A 21,177-nucleotide genomic window follows, 5' to 3' on the forward strand; every position below is an offset into this window, starting at 1 on the left:
TCCACTCCAGCCAGCCGGTGGAAATGCCCTAGCAAAGTGTGAAATGCCTACAGGCAGTCAACATTGAACCCCACCCACCCCTCCCCAGCCTGTCACTTCAGTTGATGCTATCCATTCCCCTGAAAAGTAAGGGACATTCTGGCTTCTACACTTCTACCAGTGACAATGTGTGTCTACCACAGTCAGTTGGGCTCACCTATGCACCTATATATTTCAGGTATATTTGCTACTATAAACATAGTTTAACTAAATATTATGAAAACTGACTTATTATGAAGTTAAAAAGAACAAACTGTAATAAAAATTAAAGTGAATGTTTTAGAAAAACTTCTTAAAGACAAATTTCAAAAGATAAACCAAGAAGCTTTAGAAAATGAGGTAAGCATATAACAAATGCAAAATATTGTGAAGGCTACAGACTACACAATTTCTTGTGTATGACATTCAAGGAAACAGTAAAACTATAGAGACAGAAATCACATCAGGAGTTATGAGACATGAGAAATAGGGGAGAAAATATACTAAAAAGGGACAAAAGGAAAGGTTCTGGGATGATGAAAATCTGTTTTCTCTTGACTGTTTAACATTCATAGAAATGTACACCTAATAAGAGTAAATTTATACCTAATTAATATCTCAGTAACTAAACAAAAAAGAAAAAGGAAAATGCATCTGATGCATATGAGTGTGGTTGATGTTATTAAGATACACCTAGCAAGTGATCAAAGAAAAGGCTCTATACCCAAAGACTGCCAAACAAATGCACACTTCAAGTCTTCCACTGAGATAAAATGTTGAGGGTATGTATGTGTGTGCATCTGTAGATCTACACTATAACAGACTTTGACTATGTAATTGCCAACCTAATCATTCTAGAAGAGAGGGAGTCTATTTTCTTAGATTTAGGTGGGAAAGACAGGTTAGTACAAGGAGAGATGAAGAGTAGGACTGGTCTATTAATTAACTTTACTCAACTCATAATTTCTTATGTTCCCAAGACACTTCCCACACTACTACAAGAGGAATGACAGTTTTGATCTCTGGACCTGCAGCTGGAAATCAGTCCTCATCAACAAACATTTATTGAGTATATGCACAGAACAGGACTAGACTATAGAGACTCACTGAGAAATTCTCTCCAGATTTTTAAGATCAAATTGAGGAGACAGAAGATTAAATTCAGACTTATTTTACCTAGAACTATCATGCAGAATGATAATAGAGTTCAAAATGCTAAAGCAAATAGGAAGAAGGGGAAAAAAACCTAAGGTGTAGAGGAAAAGAACAACTAGCAATCCAGTGACTTTCAAAGAATCTCTAAAATATTGACAAGTTATGGTTAAATGGTAACAAATGTCAGGGTGAGATTGGTTAAAAATAGAAACTTGACATTGGTAGGGTAGTTCCCCAGATTCCTACTCTCAAACATTGAGCCTCAGCATTTACTCCTTCCCCTTTCCTACCAGATAAAGGTAAAGACAAATAAGAAAGACTTTAGACTCAGGGATACCAGGAATAAAAGAGAGCAAGGGAAAGGACATGATTAAGCAGAGGAACCATAGTCCCCAGCTTCCTTCACCTGTCCACTCTGTAACACTGTATCCAGGATTACACTCCATTTTCCATGTTCACAGTGCTGAGTCAGCTTTTTTCTTTATTGCTTTTGGGTTCAAGAGCTCCTCGGGCCTTAGCCTCCAGAGTAGCTGGGACCCAAGGTGCATGACACTGTGCCCAGCTTTTGAGTCAGCTTCTAGCGCCTTGCTTTTCAAAACGAATCAAATATAAAGATTATGAAACATTTAAGGGCTGCCTACATCATGAACGTATGAGTCTAAAAAGCTGAGGAACTGTTAGATAGTAAAACAACAAAGATTTGGAGAAAATGGATACGTTCAAATGGCTCAAGATATAACTGATGAGTTCCAGAAAGAGGCAGCAGGAAAAAAAATAGAAAAGATGATCAAATAAACAATACAAGTGTATTTCCCAGAACTAAAGACATTAATCTCTGAGTTAAAAAAAGTCAAATGCCAAGTACAGATGAATAATAGTAAAAAACAACAACAACAATAAAAACACATCAAGGAACACCATTAGGTAGAATGTCAAAACACCAGGCATGATTCTGGGGGTGGGGGGTTACATTCAGAGGAGCAAAGCTGGACACGTGAGGTCTCATGCATTTTACTTCCCTTGTATCCTTTGTCAGAAAGGTACGAAAACATGTACTTCACACACACACACACACACACACACACTCTCACAGTCAAATAATGAAGACTTAGAATTCACAGGAAAGGAATTCCCAAGCTAAAAAACTCCAAGGCAAACCTATGCAGAAGAGCTACAGACTAAACAACCAGGAAGAAGAGAAAAGGGGACTCCAGGAAGTTAAAGGAAAACAAATAAAAATCAGGACTGACAAAGATTGACAGGCTTTATGATATAGAAAATTAGATTGAGGCATCTTACAAAACTATAAAATGTGGGAAGGTATAGCAAAGTCTTTACAAGGGATTTTTACAAAAAACTTTGCAATTGAAAGTAAAATTATTAAATTCAAGAAAAAAATTTGAAAAAAAAAAGCGTGATAAGAATTTATCAACTGATTTCACCAAGAACATGCACTCTAAGGATACTAGGTGAGGAATGAAAAGCACTGAACATCTTCACCTACCATGATACATCTAAATAGTGGATGATGCTAGATGCAGAAGACAGGACTAGAAGAGTTTTTGTTACAACCCTTTCTAGCACTGTTTGAATGGGCAGTACAGAGACAGCAGTGCTACACCACTGCTGAGGAGGGAGTGGCCACACGTAAGGTGAAGGTGTGGTAAAAATTCCAGGGCAAGTAATGGTGTATCCAAGACAGTTATACTGTCCACCCTGGTAATCAAAGTGCTTAGAGTCATACCTGGCACCTGGTAAGTGGCCAGGAACTAGTGAACAGGACAGCTTTTATAGACTGGTCAAAGACCACTTAGCAAATAAACATGGCTAGAAAGGAAAGTCTGTGGAGGAAACTACTAGGATTAAGATTAATAAAATGAACAGGCCTGACCATGAAAGACTCCAAAAATGCAGAGAAAGCTGCAATTGATTTTTTTTTTTTTTTGGTAGGGGGAGGGAACTGAACCCAAGGCCTCATATGTGCAGGGCAAGTGCTCTACTATGGAGTTACATCTCCAGCCTCTGTACTTGATCTTGTAGTCAACCAGGATGTGTCAAAAAGTTTTCGGTAAAGGGATATTGTAAATAATGTAATGTTGAAAGATTAATTAGAATATAGAAGTGGAGTAAGATAAAAAGACATCTTTGAAAATACATGTGATGTATATAGGAGCAAGAGTCAGCTGGAAGGTTCCTGAAAACCATATATCAATCTTTTAAGGCTTTCTGTTTGATGAAAAATCACATGGTAGTCATTTTTTGGTCATTTAATCTATCTACAAGTATACATGCCTAAATTATTTTACCTGCTGATGACCTTTTTCATAATCTTAGTCTTAAAAATTCTATTTTTTGAGATATGTTGTATCTAGTAATGACAGGGCAACAACAGCAATAACAACAACAACAAAAAATAAAAAAGTCAATTAAAATAAAATTACCAATATGGTGTACCAATGAAAGACTTCCGTTTGGCAATTGTAGCTGTTATCTGTGCAGATACTCCAAAATCAGCTATTAAAAAAATAAGAAATATTTAGAAAAGAAAAATGAGAGAAAGAAAATAAAACTGTTGAAGGTAACATGAGAAAAAACTTTCAGTAATTACTTTCATTAAGTTAATTTCACAAAAATGAAATATTCTCAAACACCACATTAAAATTTTCTATTTGATGTATAGTATTAAAATATCACAAAGTAGACAGTTTGCATCAAAGCCAAATAGATTCTCAAATATATCAACATAAATCAAAATAATAACAAAGGTCAAGATCAAATAGTTTTGATGTAAAAGAGCTGGGAAAATCTAAACTGTCAGACTTCCTAATTTCTAGGACCTGAAATTCACAGAATATCAATGGAAGACATTTTTAAGTAGCAGTGTATTCCATGTATTCTTTGCCAGACATGATGACTGATAACAAACAGATCAATAATTTCCTGGTAAATCCACCTCACTTGAAAAACACCCAAACATATATTCCCCAAATCCTACCTTATTTTTGGTACCAGTGATTGAACCCAGGGGTGCTTTAACACTCAGCTGTATCCCGAGCTCTTTTTATTTATTTTTTTATTAGTTGCTCAGGGTCTCGCTTAGTTGCTGAGGCTAGTCTTGAATTTGTCATCCTCCTTCTTAGCCTCCCAAGCCACTGAGATTACAGGCATACAGCACTATGCCCAGCCAAATCATACCTTTGTAATACACTCTAATAACAACATCAATCACTACCAGGAATTTGTTATGATTCTTTAAGATAAGTATGTTGAGTTCTTATATGTTCTAGTATATTTAATGATAATTTCTAAATTCTTTGGTAGTATATCTTTAAGTAACATTGTTACAGAATATTAAACTGTTGGCAGAAACTGCTTACCAAGTCATCGGCACAGAATAGGACTTATCTTTTTTTCTTTTCCCATATTTATAGATAAATCATCCAGGAAAACTTTAAAATGTTAATTATTAGATATATATTAATCTGATTAGGACTATATAGTTCAGGTTCGGGGGGAGCTGTGGATTGCTAGGCAAATGCTCTGCACTGAGTTATATCCCCAGCCCTGTTTATATTTTTATAAAATAAACACATACTTTGAATTTTATGTCCTATATAGTTCAAAATAAATTGTTTCCATATTTATTACTAGATATTTCATTTAATACTTAATAGATTTGACTGTTCTAAAACTACTATTTGATTATTATTAATATTTTATATTTTGATATTATTATTAAATAACTATACTGTTCTATTATTATTTCATGTTTAAACAAATCTCCCTTTATAGGGACTTACCATCACTACATCAGCAGTGCTGATGTATGACTACTTTGCAGCTTGGACATTTTTTTTGTCTTTCAAATTACGTCATTATTTAGGTATTGAACTCTGTTTTAATCATGATTTGAATCAAAAGTTACAAAACAAAATATAAGTTACTGTTTGAAACAAAGCAACATTCAGCATCTAAATTACATTTTTATGTAAGTAATATTGTATTTTATTGTAAAAACTTAAGTAAAAAATGTAGACTTCTGAATTTATTTTTGTTTGTCTTATTTTTTGTTTATAAGACAAATTTGTATAGATTTCTTACTATAAGTCATGTTCCTGGTTTAAAGCTGAAAGAATTCCCAAAGAATATCATTTCACAATATCTTTGTGACAAATCTATCTTATGTGAAGGACAGGCTTTATCACTGTTTAAGAGAAGATGAATCAGATATAGAGAGAAGACATGCCCTGCAATAAGATTACCATCTAAAAATACCAAGACGCTGTTCAGGAGAGGGGAAATCTAGTTCTACAAAACAACAAAAACAGACAAACAAAAACCCAAATACAAAGACTTAACTATTTTTTAGAATAGATTTGTTCATCAAAATTCCAAATTTACTTACCCAGTTTCACATGACCATTATCCGTTAATAGAATGTTAGCTCCCTTCAAAGTGAGAATATTTTAGTTAAAGTAGGAAACAGACATTTTATCAGTCAGGACATATAAAAGAATAAATACACATATTTAACAAACAATTTAATAAATAATCAGTTTAAAATTAATAGAAGAATCAGTCTTAGGCCTAGAAATATTTAAAATTTAAAGTGTGCTCAATTCATAGGGAAATTACTGTCCACATCTTAGGCAATTTGATTATCTTTATAAAATGTTCTGCCTTTAAAAATAAGCTGCTAGCAAAATAGCAAAATAGTATGTTAATATAAAATTGATATATATATACTGTTTTCATCTAAGTGTCACTTCCTCTTTATGATAAACCACCACAACACTGAAATACTACTTAACAACAGCAACTGTTGTAAAAGTTTTCAATTGCTTGTACTGAGCTTTAAATTTGACCACTTCTGGGTATGGTGGTACATACCTGTAATCTTGTAACTTGGGAGTCCAACACAGAAGGATCCCAAGTTTGAGGCCAAACTGAGAAACAGTGAGGCCTTGTCTCAGAATTTTTAAAAAATAATAAAAAGCACTAGGGATGTAGCTCAGTAATCAAGTGTCCCTGGATTCAACCTCCAGCAATGCATGCATGCATGCATAAATAAATAAATATTTGATTATTTCTTGTTTAAACAAATCTCCCTTTTTAGGGACTTACCGTCACTACAGCAGTGCTGGTATATGACTACCTTGCAGCTTGGACATGAGGTCAAGTATCCCAATGGGCCACCCAGTACATAAGCAACTAACCATAGACCCACGGAATTAAAATGCACCAGTCTGCAAGACTTGGTAGCATTTTAGCCACTTTTGCTTCTTCTTCTTCTTCTTTTTTTAAGTTGTAGATGGACACAATACCTTTATTTATTTTTCTGTGGTGCTGAGGACTGAACCCAGTGCCTCACACATGCTAGGCTAGCACTGAACCACAACCCCAGCCCTCACTTTTGCTTCTTGACCTAAGCTCGAAGAAGATAATGATGACTATTTTGTTTTCAATAAGCTCAAAGCTGTTGGAAGGAAAGAAATACTGTAACCCAGTATCATAGGCTTTTCTATCCCTTCTTTTCTCCAACTTTTAAATACGCAAGCCAAAGTAGGCACCTCTTTAACCCTGGTGCATTGAAATAGGCTTAGGGAGAAAATTTGTAAGTCTTCCTCCTGTAATCAGTAATAAGAAGCAAGACCTTGGGTGGGGAAGAAAAAAGAAAAGGAAAAAGGAGATTTCCAGATTCCCAAATGTCACTAGTGAAGCGGAACTGCACCCACTGATATTAACATAGCTCTAAGGAATAATGGGAAAAGGGAGAAAAATAAAAGAAAGGAAACTAGAGCAGGAATTTTAACTTATCTATGCATAGCCATTGAGGCTTCTGCCAGCCTTCACTATAGTCTCCCCTGTTTCAGACTAATTTTTGTAAGTTATAATTTACCTCATGCCACATGTACATCATGGCCTTTGATCTTTCCCTTCATCTATCCAGCCCTCTCTCCCTGAGAGGTGTCTAGAGGTATTATTTTAACTTCTGGGCCTATAGTGATGAATAACTTCTAGTTTTTGTGGAATGTACATCCAAATAGGAGGAAGAGAAAATCTACCTATTTATCTATGAATGAATGAATGAACAAGTGATTCAAAGTCAGGCAGAAATAAGCACTCTGAAGACAAAGTAGGGAAAGGAAGCCCTCTCTAATGAAATAAGAGCAAAAATCTTGATGGAGTAAGATACACTGCCATACCCAAATCTGGTACAAGAGCATTGCAGGAAAAGGGAACAACCAATACAAAAACATTGGGCCAGAATGAGCTCCATATATTCCAAGAATAGCAAATTCAGTATGGTTAGAACAGAATGAGTAAAACCAACAGGAATGGACTGTGAAATGGGTTCAGAGAAATAGAAGGACCAGATCATTCATAACCTCATAGGTCATAGTAAAAGAACCTGGATTTTATAGAGTATGATGGAACCAATGGAGGTTTATAAGCAAGAGAATGAAAAACTGATTTTAAAAGATCACTTTGGTCACTCGGTAGAAAAGTGATCAGAGAACCACTCAAGCATTAGCAGTGAGACCAGTTAGAAGGCTACTAGAGAAGTCCAGGAGAGATATAATGTAGCTTAGACAAGAGTAAAGACAGTGGTACCTGTCAGAATCTATCCAAGTCTGGCACAAAAGTCCCTGCATAATGGAGTTTCAAATTCTCTAGCCAGCCTCAACTCCTATTAATTCCATATACTCTCTTCAATAATACGATACTGACTTTATGTTCTCTAAAATGGCCACATACTTTCTAACCTGTATATCTTTGTTCAGATTCTTCTTTTCTCTAGGAATGCATGCCAACATCCATTTTTCACAAAAATCCATCAATCCTTCCAGATCATCTAAGTGCCAATGACATGGCACCTTTCTTAATTTATTCTTCTTCATGTAATCTCTTCTACATTTGAACTCCAGAATTCTTTGTTGTGTCTTTTAAGTGGCTTTTGAAAGATATCTAAAGCATGGAATCTTAGCAGTTGATCTGTAAGTCCAATGAAATTCCATGGAAAATTTGAGGGCGTGAGTATAAGGACATTTTCTGAGGAGAGAGTTTTTGACTTTCACCAGAGACTAAGGAGCAACATCAAAAAAAGTTAAACTCTATGTTATAGAAAAGGGGAAGAAAGAAGTAGGAAGTAGGATGAACAAGGAAAGAGGACAAAAAATAAACAAACAAAAAAAGAAAATATCTATATGAGGAAGATGGCAGTAGCTTTAGAAATACCCCCAGGTAGCCTGCCACTGGGCCTAATTTACCACTGAGCTAACCTCAGCATATCCAGAGTAGCAGATCTCCTCTGCCGGCTGAAGGAAGACCATCAGAAAATACTCAGATTTAATTTATTCATTTTGATACATCAGTAATTATAGTTCCTTACTATTACTGAAGCTCACTAATAAACTTACTAAAAAACTATAGGGCTGGGGATGTGGCTCAAGCAGAAGCGCGCTCACCTGGCATGCGAGGGGCGCTGGGTTCGATCCTCAGCACCAAATAAAAATAAAATAAAGATGTTGTGTCCACCGAAAACTAAAAAATAAATATTAAAAATTCTCTCTCTCTCTCTTAAAAAAAACTATAATTTGATGAAAGTATCTGAATTTTACAAATAAATAACTACAAATAAGCTAACAAGAACTATTAAAACTATTAGTCCACTGAATTATATATCCTTTAAAAGGAGGAATTTTATGGTATGTAAATTGTATCTCAACAAAACTACTATAAAAAATTAAACTCAACAGTATCACTCACTTTTATTATAGTAATGGTATATTTCAGATAACAATCAAACATAAAAAACAATTTTGCTCAATAATTTGATCAGAGTATTTAAAAATGAAGAGCAGGTTATTAGGTTAAAAATAGAATGTATACCTTAATATCTCTGTGCATTTTTCCTTTACTGTGAAGATAATATAATCCCTGGAATTTTGAAAAACAGAAATGTGATCAAGATCTTATCACAGAGTATAATTTTGGATTTTAAGTGATTAAATAAGTAGTAATCTCTGTATATTATTTACTCCTTACAGAAAGTCTACTAGTTATCTTTAACTTATGAAATATCTTAGAAGACATAGAATAAAGAAAACGAGAAAGGTAAATAAAGTTTAACTGGAACCAACGATTTTTCTAAGACAGTTTTCAGTAAACTTTATAAATAATTTGAAATAATTTTCTTAATCCAATTAGCATCAAAATGAATACTGAGTCCCATGGCAGTGCTTACTTTTCAAGCCTTTCTTTAGTACTAGAAGGAAATAAAAAACAACAAATTCATAGTGCTTGAATTTTAGGTTATATCATCACATTTAGGCTTTACAATATTTACTTGAAATATAATAAATTTATCACAATTAAAAAATGTTTTGCCAAACTAGACTATTTCATCCTTACTTTATCAGATGATGCCCAATAAACATTTAAGTTAATGAAGAGTATTCTAATTAGTATCTGATTTACCTGTAGTGTTTCTCTGCTTACATATGCAATCTGTAGTTCTGAGAGAGGGCCAGTTACTGTAACAGAAGAAAATTAATATTAATAAGATTAATCGATACACGTTTTTTCAGTAAGTGACAAAGTCTTACAAATTCCATTGAGCAACAAACTTAATATGCATAAAAGGTGCCAATAAGATGTGAGCTCCATGAAGGCAGAGTTCTTTTTTTTTTTTTTTAGTCTGATTTGCTCGTTGCCGTTCTCCAGTCTTCAGAATAGTGCCTGCACAGAAGAGTGGCTCCCTGTTTATGGAATGAATGGTCACTGAGACTGATCACATTTTCATTGTAATATCTTGTTAATTGAACATCACCTTCTAAATGTTAAAAGAATACCAAGAGGTTTAGCTAGTTTTTATATTAAAAGGTTTTTTTGTTGTTGTTGTAGTTGAGTGCAAAATGTATTATGGTTAATTTTAAATCAATATTTTCCCTAAAAGTGTTAACTTTGTAGTTATAAAATTAATATACGTTCACTATAAGAGTTCCAATCAGTAGAACAGTTTGTAAAGCAAAGGCCTCTTTCTTATCCAAATATTACTCAATAATAAACAATACCAATAAGTTTGGTCTATAACCTACAAGATGATCTTTTTTTCCCCAAAGCTATAAATTGAACCCAGGGCCTCACGCAGGCCAGGAAAGTACTTCTCCACTCAGATTAGCCCCTTGTATTTTTATTTTGAGACAGGGTGGCACTAAGTTGCCTGAGCTGGCACAGAACTTGTGATCTTCCTGCTTCAGCCTCCCAAGGAGCTGAGTTATGTGTGTGCCACTGTGCAGGGCTCCAGATGCTTTTATGCAGAAACATCTTTTTTAAAAAAAAAAAAAAAAAAAAATATATATATATATATATATATATATATATATATATATATATATATTAATTTTTTTTAGTTGTAGTTGAACACAACATCTTTATTTATTTATGTTTATGTGCTGCTGAGGATTGAACCCAGGGCTTCACACATTCGAGGTAAGCGCTCTACCCCTGAGTCACAACCCCAGCCTGAGACATCTTAATAATACATGATCTATAACTTACAAAGGAGTTACATTCTGGTAAACCCATTCTAAGTTGAAAACATCCTAAGTAAAAAATGTATTCAATGCAATTACTTATGAACACCACAGTTTAGTGATACAGTACACAGTGGAGAGCTAGTGGTTTACTCTTGTGATTGCATGGCTAACTGGAAACTGTGGCTCACTACTGCTGCCCACAAAAGCAAGAATATATATAGTACAGTATATATCACTAGTTTGGGAAGAAGTCAAAATTCAACAGTTTTCTCTCAGTGTGTATGGCTTTCTCATCATTGTAAAGTCAAAAAATTGTAAGTCAAATCATTGAAAATCAAGGGTGATCTATATGTGTACATTGCACACATCAGCAAAGATGGAACTGCATTATACACACCATTTTGAAACCTGCCCTTATTTCACTTACCAACATTATCTATGTCTCAAGAATATCTTTTCTATATATATGTATATATGTATGCATGTGTGTGTGCATATATATATGGCCTAATTTTATCATAGTATTTCCTGTGTCTTAATCAGCTATGGTTTAAACATGTGTCCCTTCAAGATTCATGTTGAAATAATCTTCAGTATAAAGGTATTAAGAAATGGGACACTGAAGGTGACTAAGCCACCAGGGTTTCTTGCTTATGAATGGGATTCAAAGCACTGTTCAACCCTTCTTTGCCCTTCTACCTAGACACCTAGACAGTGCCATCTATCAGGGCAAGCCTTCACCAGACATGGAACCTAGTGGCACCTTGATCTTGGATTTCTCAGCCTCTAGGACTATGAGAGAAATAAATTTCTATTGTTTATAAATGATCCACTGTCAGGTATTCTGTTATAGCAGCACAGATGGTATGAGACAGGTGTAGCCAGTGTTGAAGACATTTAGTTAATTTCTCTTTTTTTGCTATTAAAATTACTTTAGAATACAGAAACACATTGGGTGAGAGACACTACTCCAAAAATTGAGTTAAATCCCAATGATGGAACCCTCTGCTAGATGGTTAACTCACATAAATGTAACTTTACAGTTTTATAAACATGTTTAGAATAGCTGTGGTATTTTATAGGAAAGAGAAATCTAGTTCACTTAGATTCTTTTGAGGACACATCTAGGCTTACATGTCTGAAAAAAAATCATATAATTAATTTCTGTGACTTCTATGCTCACTCACATTCAGTAAGAGGCCTCCTTGAGACTTGTTTCTACAATATGACAAACACAATAACCTGAAAATAAAACCCAGAGAAAACTTTCTTTTCTTTTTTCTTTTTTTTTGAGAGAGAGAGAGAGAATTTTAATATTTATTTTTTAGTTTTCGGCGGACACAACATCTTTATGTGTATGTGGTGCTGAGGATAGAACCCGGGCAGCACGCATGCCAGGCGAGCGCACTACAGCTTGAGCCACATCCCCAGCCCCAGAGAAAAACTTTTTAAGATAACCTTTCAAAGGCTTAGCTGAGATCAAGAACGGTAAGAGACTTTTTCAGAAGCCACAAACAAAAAGGAAAAGAAAATTAAGTAAAACTGTGAGAGAATAGTCTAGCTATGACTTCAGGGTCAGCCTGTATTAACTAAATCATTAAACTAATAATTTAGTTTAATCCTCTATCCGGGCACAGAAGACAAGGCAGAGTCATAACAAAAACCCACAAAAAGCCAGGGCCCTCAAAGGACCACATTCTCATTAAAAAAACAGACAAGTACAGGAGATGAGTAGGGATTCTGGCTTTCATGGCAGGGACCTGGATAGGAGGAAAAATGTCATCACAGGCCTATTCACCCACAGGTAAGGTTCAAATATATACTGAAAACAATGAGCTCCTGAGGTCCCAGGAAAAAGCTCTGGAAAGATGTATACTCTCAGAAGTTATACGGAATTCCCACTGAAAAAGTCCACTAAAGATGACTTCAAAATCTAAAATTATAAAATAAGTGAGAAAGCAATTAACTATAAATGATATAACAGAATGGGAGAAAGTTGTTAAAGGACAATATTAAAGAGAAAATAATTCAGCAGAAAAATAGAGAAAGCTTATCATGCTGGAGCACAAAAGGGTCTAATGTTGACTGAAGTTCGCAGAAAAGTTAAAGGAGAGAAGGAGCTTGTGGGGAAGAAAACATAAATTCAAAATATGCACCCTCCCATGATGGTTGAATACAACTCCATGAACTCCTTGACATTTCCTCTTGCAAGAGTTGAAACTTGATTCCTTTCCTGAGCCTGGGCTGCACTTATTTGACTTATTTCTGAAGAACAGAATACAAAGAACAATGCAACAGAAGCAACAGCATTCGACTTCTGAGACTATGTCATAAAAGGCTTTGCAGTCTCCTTCTTGTTCTCCCTATACTCACTTGTCCAGAGGATGCCACATCATGGCCACACAAGTGCTGTGGTAAGATCCACATGGGGAGGAACTGCCTGCCAATAGCCAGCAAGGACTAGAAGCCTCTGCCAATAATCAAGTAAATGCACCATCCTGAAAGAAATCCTCCTGCCCTAGTCAGTCTCATGCGAAACCATGAGTTACAAGCACCCAAATGACCCACAGAAACGTTGTAAAAGCTGTCAAACTTTGGGTCATTTGTCATAAACCAATAGATAACAAAAATACTTTCCCATTTAAGAAGACTTAAATTTTTTAAGAAATTATATGGAATAAAGATAGAATTAAAGGGCAGTAAAATAAAATATAAAAATTGGCTTAGTGCAAAAATAATGTGGCAAAAAAAAAAAAAAAACAGGTTTGAAACCCCCAAAAGGGTTGATCTTTGCAAAATGACAGATTAAAATATGTGTTTTAATTTTGTCTTATACACCTGCAAAAAACCCCAACAAAAACCTCATAAGCACTAGGGTTTTGGAAAGGAAGAAATTTCTCTTATACCAAATACAGAAATCCAGAATATTACACTTCTCCTAATGCAATGAAAATGTGATAAGGAGGAGAGAAGAGATACAGAAACAAATGAAGAAACATGTCCTATGTGACCACATAAATTTACAGCATTATTGACTGCTCATAGAGCAATGCACACTGCTGTGAAGTAATCCCTTGTGGCAATGTATACTACTTTTTGACCAACCCTTTGGTGCAGAACAAAAGAGTGAACACAGAAAAAGAATGTGTGGTTTTGTAAAAGCATGTGAATTCCCAGTATGCATGTTTGAGAATATCCAAGATACCATGAAACTATCATTTTTTCCACTGATCCAGTTGCTGATCAGTGTAAACAAGAGACATAGAAAATGCAATGTGTATCTAACTGAAATTCCAGAAAAAATAGCAGAGACCAGGGGAGAAAATATTTGAAGAGATAATAATTGAAAATTGTCCAGATCTGATGAAAGAGCTAAGTTCTCAGAAGTACATGAAGTCCTAAGTAAAAAAAGTAAAAGTAAACCCACACTTAGACACAAGAAACACTAGAAATGAAGAGAAAAAATTTTAAAAGCAAGAAGAGCAGAGATTTCTGCCAAGGATTAATAATCAGAAACACATAAGGTCCCAAAAGTTAAAGAAGCTAGAAGATAACTGTTTAAAATCTTCAAAAGGCTGAAGGAAAATACTTGCTAATAATAATGTTCATGTCCACTTAAACTATCTGTTGAAAGTTAGGGACTGGGAAGTGCTGGGGAGGCAAATTGGCCAAATAGTATTTTTACATTGTGTGCATGTAACAACAAATCACACCATTATGTACAACTATAATGTATCAATAAAAATATGGGGGTGGGGGAGAGTTGAGGCAAACACTGGAAGAGTTGACCATTAAGATCTTACTGAAAAAAACCTTAAGAAAAAAAAATTAATCAGCAAGTTGGGGAAGCAATAGTAGAGAAATTAATCCACATTAAGACAAAGAAGGGGGAATAGCTTTTTCATTCAGAGTATACGGAAATCACAAGCTTCTAGAAATACTGTTTGTTCTGCAATGTAAATTAATGTCAAATCTCTTTCGATTATCACTAAATCTTTGAAATCAAAATGCCACTCATAAAAAAGAAAAAATGTTCAAACATTTTAAAGAACAATCATAAAAATATAATAAAAATATCCTTAGAAAAGAAATAAATATTTCTTCATAAAGAAGAAACATTCCTGGGCTCTTCAGGCTCCCCATACACACTCCCAGATAAACAAGAGTGCTCTCCCGAGTCACGAGTCACACCTCCCTGTGGCTACACAGTGGTTTCACCCCCCTAGAACACGCTTCCTATTCTTTCTACTCAAAGATTATCTATTGTTTCAGGACCAACTTAAGGCCCATTTTTCTCATGAAGTTTTTGATTTCAGAGAATTCGTCATTTCCTTCTTCCTAGTTCAATTGTGGTTAGTAGTACATTAAGACCCTATTATATAAAAGAGAAAAAAAAAACCATGTACACTATTTTGTCAATCTTTATGTCAAGCAAAACCAACCTACACCAAGAAGACACAGTGAAATAGAAAAATATAAAAAAAATAAACAGTAAAATCCCTATCCAAATGGTCTTTTACCATCTGCATTATTAAAATTAGCCTCTTCAATCACTTAAGAGACCCCACACTGGGAAACATAGGCCCACATTCTATTTGAAAAAAAAGAGATCTTTTTTTCCCCCCAAGATTGCTTGGATTAAGATACTATTTTATTTCACATTAAATCAATAAGTACCCCTTTTTGAATAGAGTAAGTCTACTTCACAGTCTATGACAAGAAACTGACACAATCAGGGTAGAAAAAGACAATAAATGCTGCTTATTTTACTTTACAAGTCTCCTTCATAAATGCCATTAATCTCAATGAAAAATGTTTTAATCACTTTGGAATTTGTCAGACTTTGATCCTAAGAGAATAAACATTTAATTGATGCTACCAAAACACAGGAAAGCCAACACTTATTTATCTATTGGATATTCTACTGGTTTGGTATGTCTCAAGTCTTCTACATTTGTACAAGGCCTGAGTTTAAAATTTTGAACTAAAAATAATGTGCCTTCTTCAAAACTAGAAAATAATTTAAATGCATATAACCTTCCAACTTATAAAGTAAATACTCCTTTCATTCATATATATCTTAAATACCTGTGTATGTGCCCAATCAACATACTGATAAAACATAGCTCTTTCCTTAATACAATATTGATATTTGAATATTGTAACCATCTATGTTAAGACTTCATACCTATAAAAATATAACTTTGGTCTCACCATGATAAATATCCTGTAAAGAACCACCTCCACAAAATTCCATGCAAATCCATAGTTTATCTCGCCTGCAAAGAGAAAAGAGGCATGTGTCAGATCTTCATAATTAAAACTGTCCATGATAATAAGTCTCCAAAAGTTGTAAACCTTGGAAAAATCACATAAATGCAATGTGCTATCTTTAACCTATCTTTAAGATGCAATGTGCTATCTTTAACCTGAGCTAATTAACCTCAATGAGTAAATGATAATGTTGCTATAATTCAACCCACAGTTTTACTTTTAATTTTTTTATTGTTGATGCACCTTTATTTTATTTATTTATATGTGGTATTAAGAATCGAACCCAATACCTCACACATGCTAGGCAAGTGCTCTACCACTAAGCTACAACTCCAGCCCCCAGGGGTTTTAATATTTAAAATACACCTGGATATAAAGCTGTCACCAGGCATATCCACACAAAGAGATTTCCCTTTGGTTAAAAACCTCCCCTCCCCGACAGTCTACATGCATTTACCTACATTCATCATAGAAAATGACAATACATCTTTTTTTTTGGTGGTGCTAGGGATTGAAACCAGGGCCTTGTGAATGCTAGGCAAGCACTCTACCAACTGAGCTATATCCCTAGCCCAAGAAAAATGACAGCATTCTCATCAATAGGCAAAATGTAGTTAACATCACATCCAGATTCAACAATGATCTTCCCAAAATAATCTGTTCAAATTGATCCTTGTCTTTCTATAGCATTTGTCTCTCAGACTCACATTCTAAGTTATAATCATATAGTCATAGGGGAAATAATTAGGATTGATTTATATAGCTTATTCCTTTGTTTCATCACTCTTTACTTAAAATGTTCTTGAAAATGTACCACTTTCAGGGGCAGAGATGGAATAAAAAGTCTCTGAACTCAGCAAGCGCTGTCTAATGCAAAAGAAAGCTTCTACTTTAATAATATATCTGTCTTTCTCTCCAATGCCTTCATGGTGTATAGAATATCCACCAAATGAATATTTTTCCATAAATGAACCAATGCATGAGTGACTGAAAGAATAAACAAATCAATTAGATTAGGAGTCAGCAAAATACCAACAATGGACTAAATCTGGTCTGCTGCCTGATTCTATACAGTTTTGGAACTACGAGTAGTTTGTTTTGGAACTGGGGATTGAACTCAGGGCCACTCAACCACTGAGCCACATCCTCAGCTCCATTTTGTGTTTTTTTTTAGAGACAGGATCTCGCTAAGTTGCTTAGGGCCTCACTTTTGCTGAGGCTGGCTTTGAACCTGCGATCCTCCTGCCTCAGCCTTGAGCTGCTAGGATTACAGGTGTGTGCCATTGTGTCCTACGTTGTATACAACCAGAGAGATATGAAAAATTGTTCTCTATATGTGTAATAAAAATTATAATGCATTCTGCTGTCTCATATAAATTTTAAAAAATAATAAAAAATATTTTTAAATGGTTGGGGAAAAAAATCAAAAGAAGAACATTTCTTGACATGACAATTTTAAGAAATTCACATTTTGGTGCCCACAAACAGTCTAGGCTGCTTTCACAGCAAAACACCAGGAGAGCTATGATGGAGATCAAGTGGCTCATAGAGCCTAAAATATTTACTATATGACTCTTCAGAGAAAAAGTCTGCTGAACTTTGATTTGATTATTGAATAATCTAGGCCTGTATTAAGTACGGTAAAAACCCAAAGATGAAAATACCCAGGAAAATCAAGAGAAGGTTTTGGGAGGAGATTACAATTGGATTGGATCTTGAGAATAAAGTAGGAATTCACCAGAGAATTACAGGGAAGGAATCTATGCAAAAGAATGAAAACTTGAAAGATGTCACAAATAAAAGACTAGATAATTTAATGTGAGTTGAACAAAGGCTGTCAGAAAGGATAAGGGTCAGAAATGAGCTAGAATAGGCTGAGGTCACATTGTGAAATAATGCTTGGTTTGTAGACTCTGCCATATAGTTATCTTCATCTGGATGGTCTCCTATTTGTCAATCTCTCTAAAAATGTGGTACACAGAAACAAGTGCTACTCTCAGTTTTGCATGAACAGTGTATTAAAATCTAGAGTTGCTGAAATGCTTGCAGGGGGTCAGATATGGTGATGAAGTTTGGATTAGCCAGACCTAAGAGGTGACCTAACACGGCTGGGTGTGGTGGTCTATGCAGCATACAGCAAGGGAACACAAAATACATGAGTGCAAAGGTCAGCTAACTGTAGAATGTGGAGTACAAGGTGCCTTGTACCTAGAAGGTAAAGCTGAAGAGATTAAAGCCTAAAAAATATACATCTAAAGTGATATAAGATCTGTAATTCACAGGTGGACCATGTCCAATGAAATGCAGTCATTATAGCTGACATAAAAATTTCTTGTTGGCAGTTTCTAATATGGCAAACATCAAGAGATATGACCCACATAAACATGAGCCGTCTGAAAGGAGGCCTGGTCTTAAGAATGCGAATGGAGGTCTGGGGCTGGCAGACATGTGTTTTATCCAAAAGGAAGAATGTACTTGTGAATAGTGGTTGCTACACTAAAGTTTAAATCCCCCAGACTACCAATTTCGGCTTTATTTGAACACTCTACTTCTATTAACTTGGCTGAAGACTGTCTTCAATTTCTTGAAGCAACTAAACTGAACTGCTGATTTATAGTTTGTAGTTAACTGAAAAATCTTTTCTATATAAACAGCAGTCAGATCAGTTTTCTTTCCAGCTTCTTACTTGTATATCTGCTTCACTGAAACTAAGGATAGGACTTGTCTTTATTTGTTAAAATCTCATCCTATTAAAAAAAGGGGGGGGGGAGAGTTCTGACTCATATCCCTTTGCTTCTGACATGCCTCTTATTAGTTCTAGTAGTATATCACTGAAATATGCTTCGGCACAGACATTGTGATACATGTTTACATCATGTTTGATCCATGCCTTTGTGGCAGTGAGTTAACACTGTTAAGTATCCTAATTGGACACCCCCCCCCCCCCAACACACACACACTATAACTCTCTTACTATGCAGATGACTTCCACTCTGGCAGGCCCATCAACCAATATGCTTTGGGATAATACTCCAGCTCCAAGCTGGTATCTGGAATGCAGTATTCCATAGCCTGGCCTCTTTATTGAATCCTCTCTAGAGTACTGGTTCACGGTGTGGTCTGGGGTACTCTGAGACCCAGGGGAATAGCAAGGTCAAAACTGTTTTATAATGATACTAAGAAATCGTGTTCCCTTTATACTTTCTCTTATGAGAGTGCAGTGGAGTTTCACAGGAGCTGAAGTTGATGATGTCATCCCTGACTGCAGTATGTGCTTATGGATTAAGTTTTAAAATTTTTCTGTCCTAATTTCTAAATATGGTAAATGTCAGAAGATATAATGAACATAAATAAAAGCTCTTTGAGATACTTAAAAAAAGCAGACTGAATGACTGTCTTGGGGTCTGCTCAAGATTATATGAGATAACATGTAAATTACATAGTAAAGAACTTGGAATACTGCATAAATGTAAGTTGCTTTCTATTCCTGCTGTAAGTTATCTTATAGTATACTTATGTAAGTTGTCTTAAATTGCTCCATGAACTCGATGAAGATAAAAATAAATAAAATTATTTTTCTTTTTTAAGAAAAAAGATAAGTGAGATGGGATTGAGCTAACATGATTTTTCATCAAATTCATGCTAATCACTTCTTTCTTATAAGTACTAATTATCTGATTAAAAACTCATCCTAGATGTTGGCTGGGGAATGATGACAGACATCAAATTTGATAGCCTGTAATTTTCTATAAATCACCTTTTCCCCTCCTTTGAAAATTGGTTGCTGCTGATATCTAATCTCTGACACCTCTTCTATTTGTCAAAAGACATTCACTGATAGTGGATGTCACAATCACATTTGCTACAGTTTCAGTATAATGAGATATAATTTTATAAATCTAAAAACTTAAATTCACTTGAAGTGTCTAGTTGTTCTATAATTATCTCTTCACACATCCTATGCTTCAATTCCATCTTAATAATGCTTTCCTACTTTCCAGTTTGAAAACAATTCTCCTTGGTAGAGAAAATGAACACCATAAAGGAGTTTTCTGCTTATTTCTTAAATATTTTACAATTAAATAGTTTTACACTAAAAATTAGTTTCTGTTCTCTCTTCGCTTGCTTAAATATACAGTTTTCTATTCATTCTATGTAAAATAACTTTCCAGCTTACAGAAAGGGGGGAAAATCACAATTACATATTACTACTTACTAGTTTATTTTTTAAGATACTTAAAATATTTTATCTTCATAACATTCTATTTAGTTGAAGTCTGAAAATACTTGAATGATCAGAATCTATTAGAAAGATGACTCCATCTGTTCTAGGAATGTCTCTATTGTGACGATAAGTCTGCTTTTGCATTTGGTCACTCACAAGCCATCTATTTAAACGGGAGAGAACTTTAAGTCAATCGGTCTGTTTTATGCAGGAGAACAAATTATAAAATCTTTGTCCCTCTGTATCTGAATTGGAATAAAATTAACCACTTAGGTAAATTTTCAATGTAACAGTATTAATTTCCTGACCCAACAAATCTCTAGAATTCTTTTTTTTTTTTAGAAAACTTATATCTTTCTTACAAAGAACAGAAAACTAAGTACAGGTATGCAGGGAGGGGAGTCCACTTCTAACCTTTAGTTCCATGTTTCTTAAAGCACACAAGGACCAAACTTCTAATAGCTATCTCACTGATCTAGAAGTCGTATTTCTAAAACACACTTTTTAATTTTCTTACATTGTGTAACTCAATACAGACTTAAAACTGACTGAACAAACTAAACATGATTTGTTAAATTTTCCCTTGAAAACAGCAAAGTTTAAAAAGTAAAACAAACTGACCAAGAACACTAGGAATCAGCAATTGTGTATGTCTGCCAGAAACTGTTACCAAATTCACTTGAAGTGTCTATCTTACACACCGAGTCCCCTGGTCCCTGTCCTATACTGTGTTTTTTCTTGCTGACTAAGGTACTCATCAGTGGCTACTCCACTATATTTACCAAAATAATCCAACTTCTACCTAAACCATCAGTATAAAAAAATAAAAGTTCACTAAGTAACAGATATTTTAACACAGGATTAACTATTTAACTGTGAGCCAAATTTAAAAATGTTTTGGTTCAGCCTGGTAACAAGTGCCTATAACCCCAGTAACTTGGGAGGCTGAGGCAGGAGGATGGC

The 21,177-nt window shown here is 34.8% G+C and overlaps 1 protein-coding gene across 6 annotated transcripts in view; it reads right to left on the reverse strand.

Annotated features, from left to right (window-relative positions):
* Map4k3 (mitogen-activated protein kinase kinase kinase kinase 3) overlaps positions 1-21,177 on the reverse strand; it is a 188,025-nt gene that overhangs the window by 68,351 nt on the left and 98,497 nt on the right. For all 6 annotated transcript variants that reach the window (XR_011704329.1, XM_071601519.1, XM_071601518.1 and 3 more), the window contains exons 4-8: positions 15,930-15,994; positions 9,655-9,710; positions 9,067-9,114; positions 5,579-5,621; positions 3,615-3,687 (exon numbers count right to left, since the gene is read on the reverse strand). Coding sequence is in view for 5 of the 6 variants with exons in the window: in XM_071601519.1 (XP_071457620.1) it covers positions 3,615-3,687; positions 5,579-5,621; positions 9,067-9,114; positions 9,655-9,710; positions 15,930-15,994 (285 nt within the window). In the remaining variant the exon portion in view is untranslated. The remainder of the gene's footprint in view (positions 1-3,614; positions 3,688-5,578; positions 5,622-9,066; positions 9,115-9,654; positions 9,711-15,929; positions 15,995-21,177) is intronic.

This window comes from Marmota flaviventris, chromosome 14 (genome assembly GCF_047511675.1).
Source record: "Marmota flaviventris isolate mMarFla1 chromosome 14, mMarFla1.hap1, whole genome shotgun sequence".
NCBI lineage: Eukaryota > Metazoa > Chordata > Mammalia > Rodentia > Sciuridae > Marmota > Marmota flaviventris.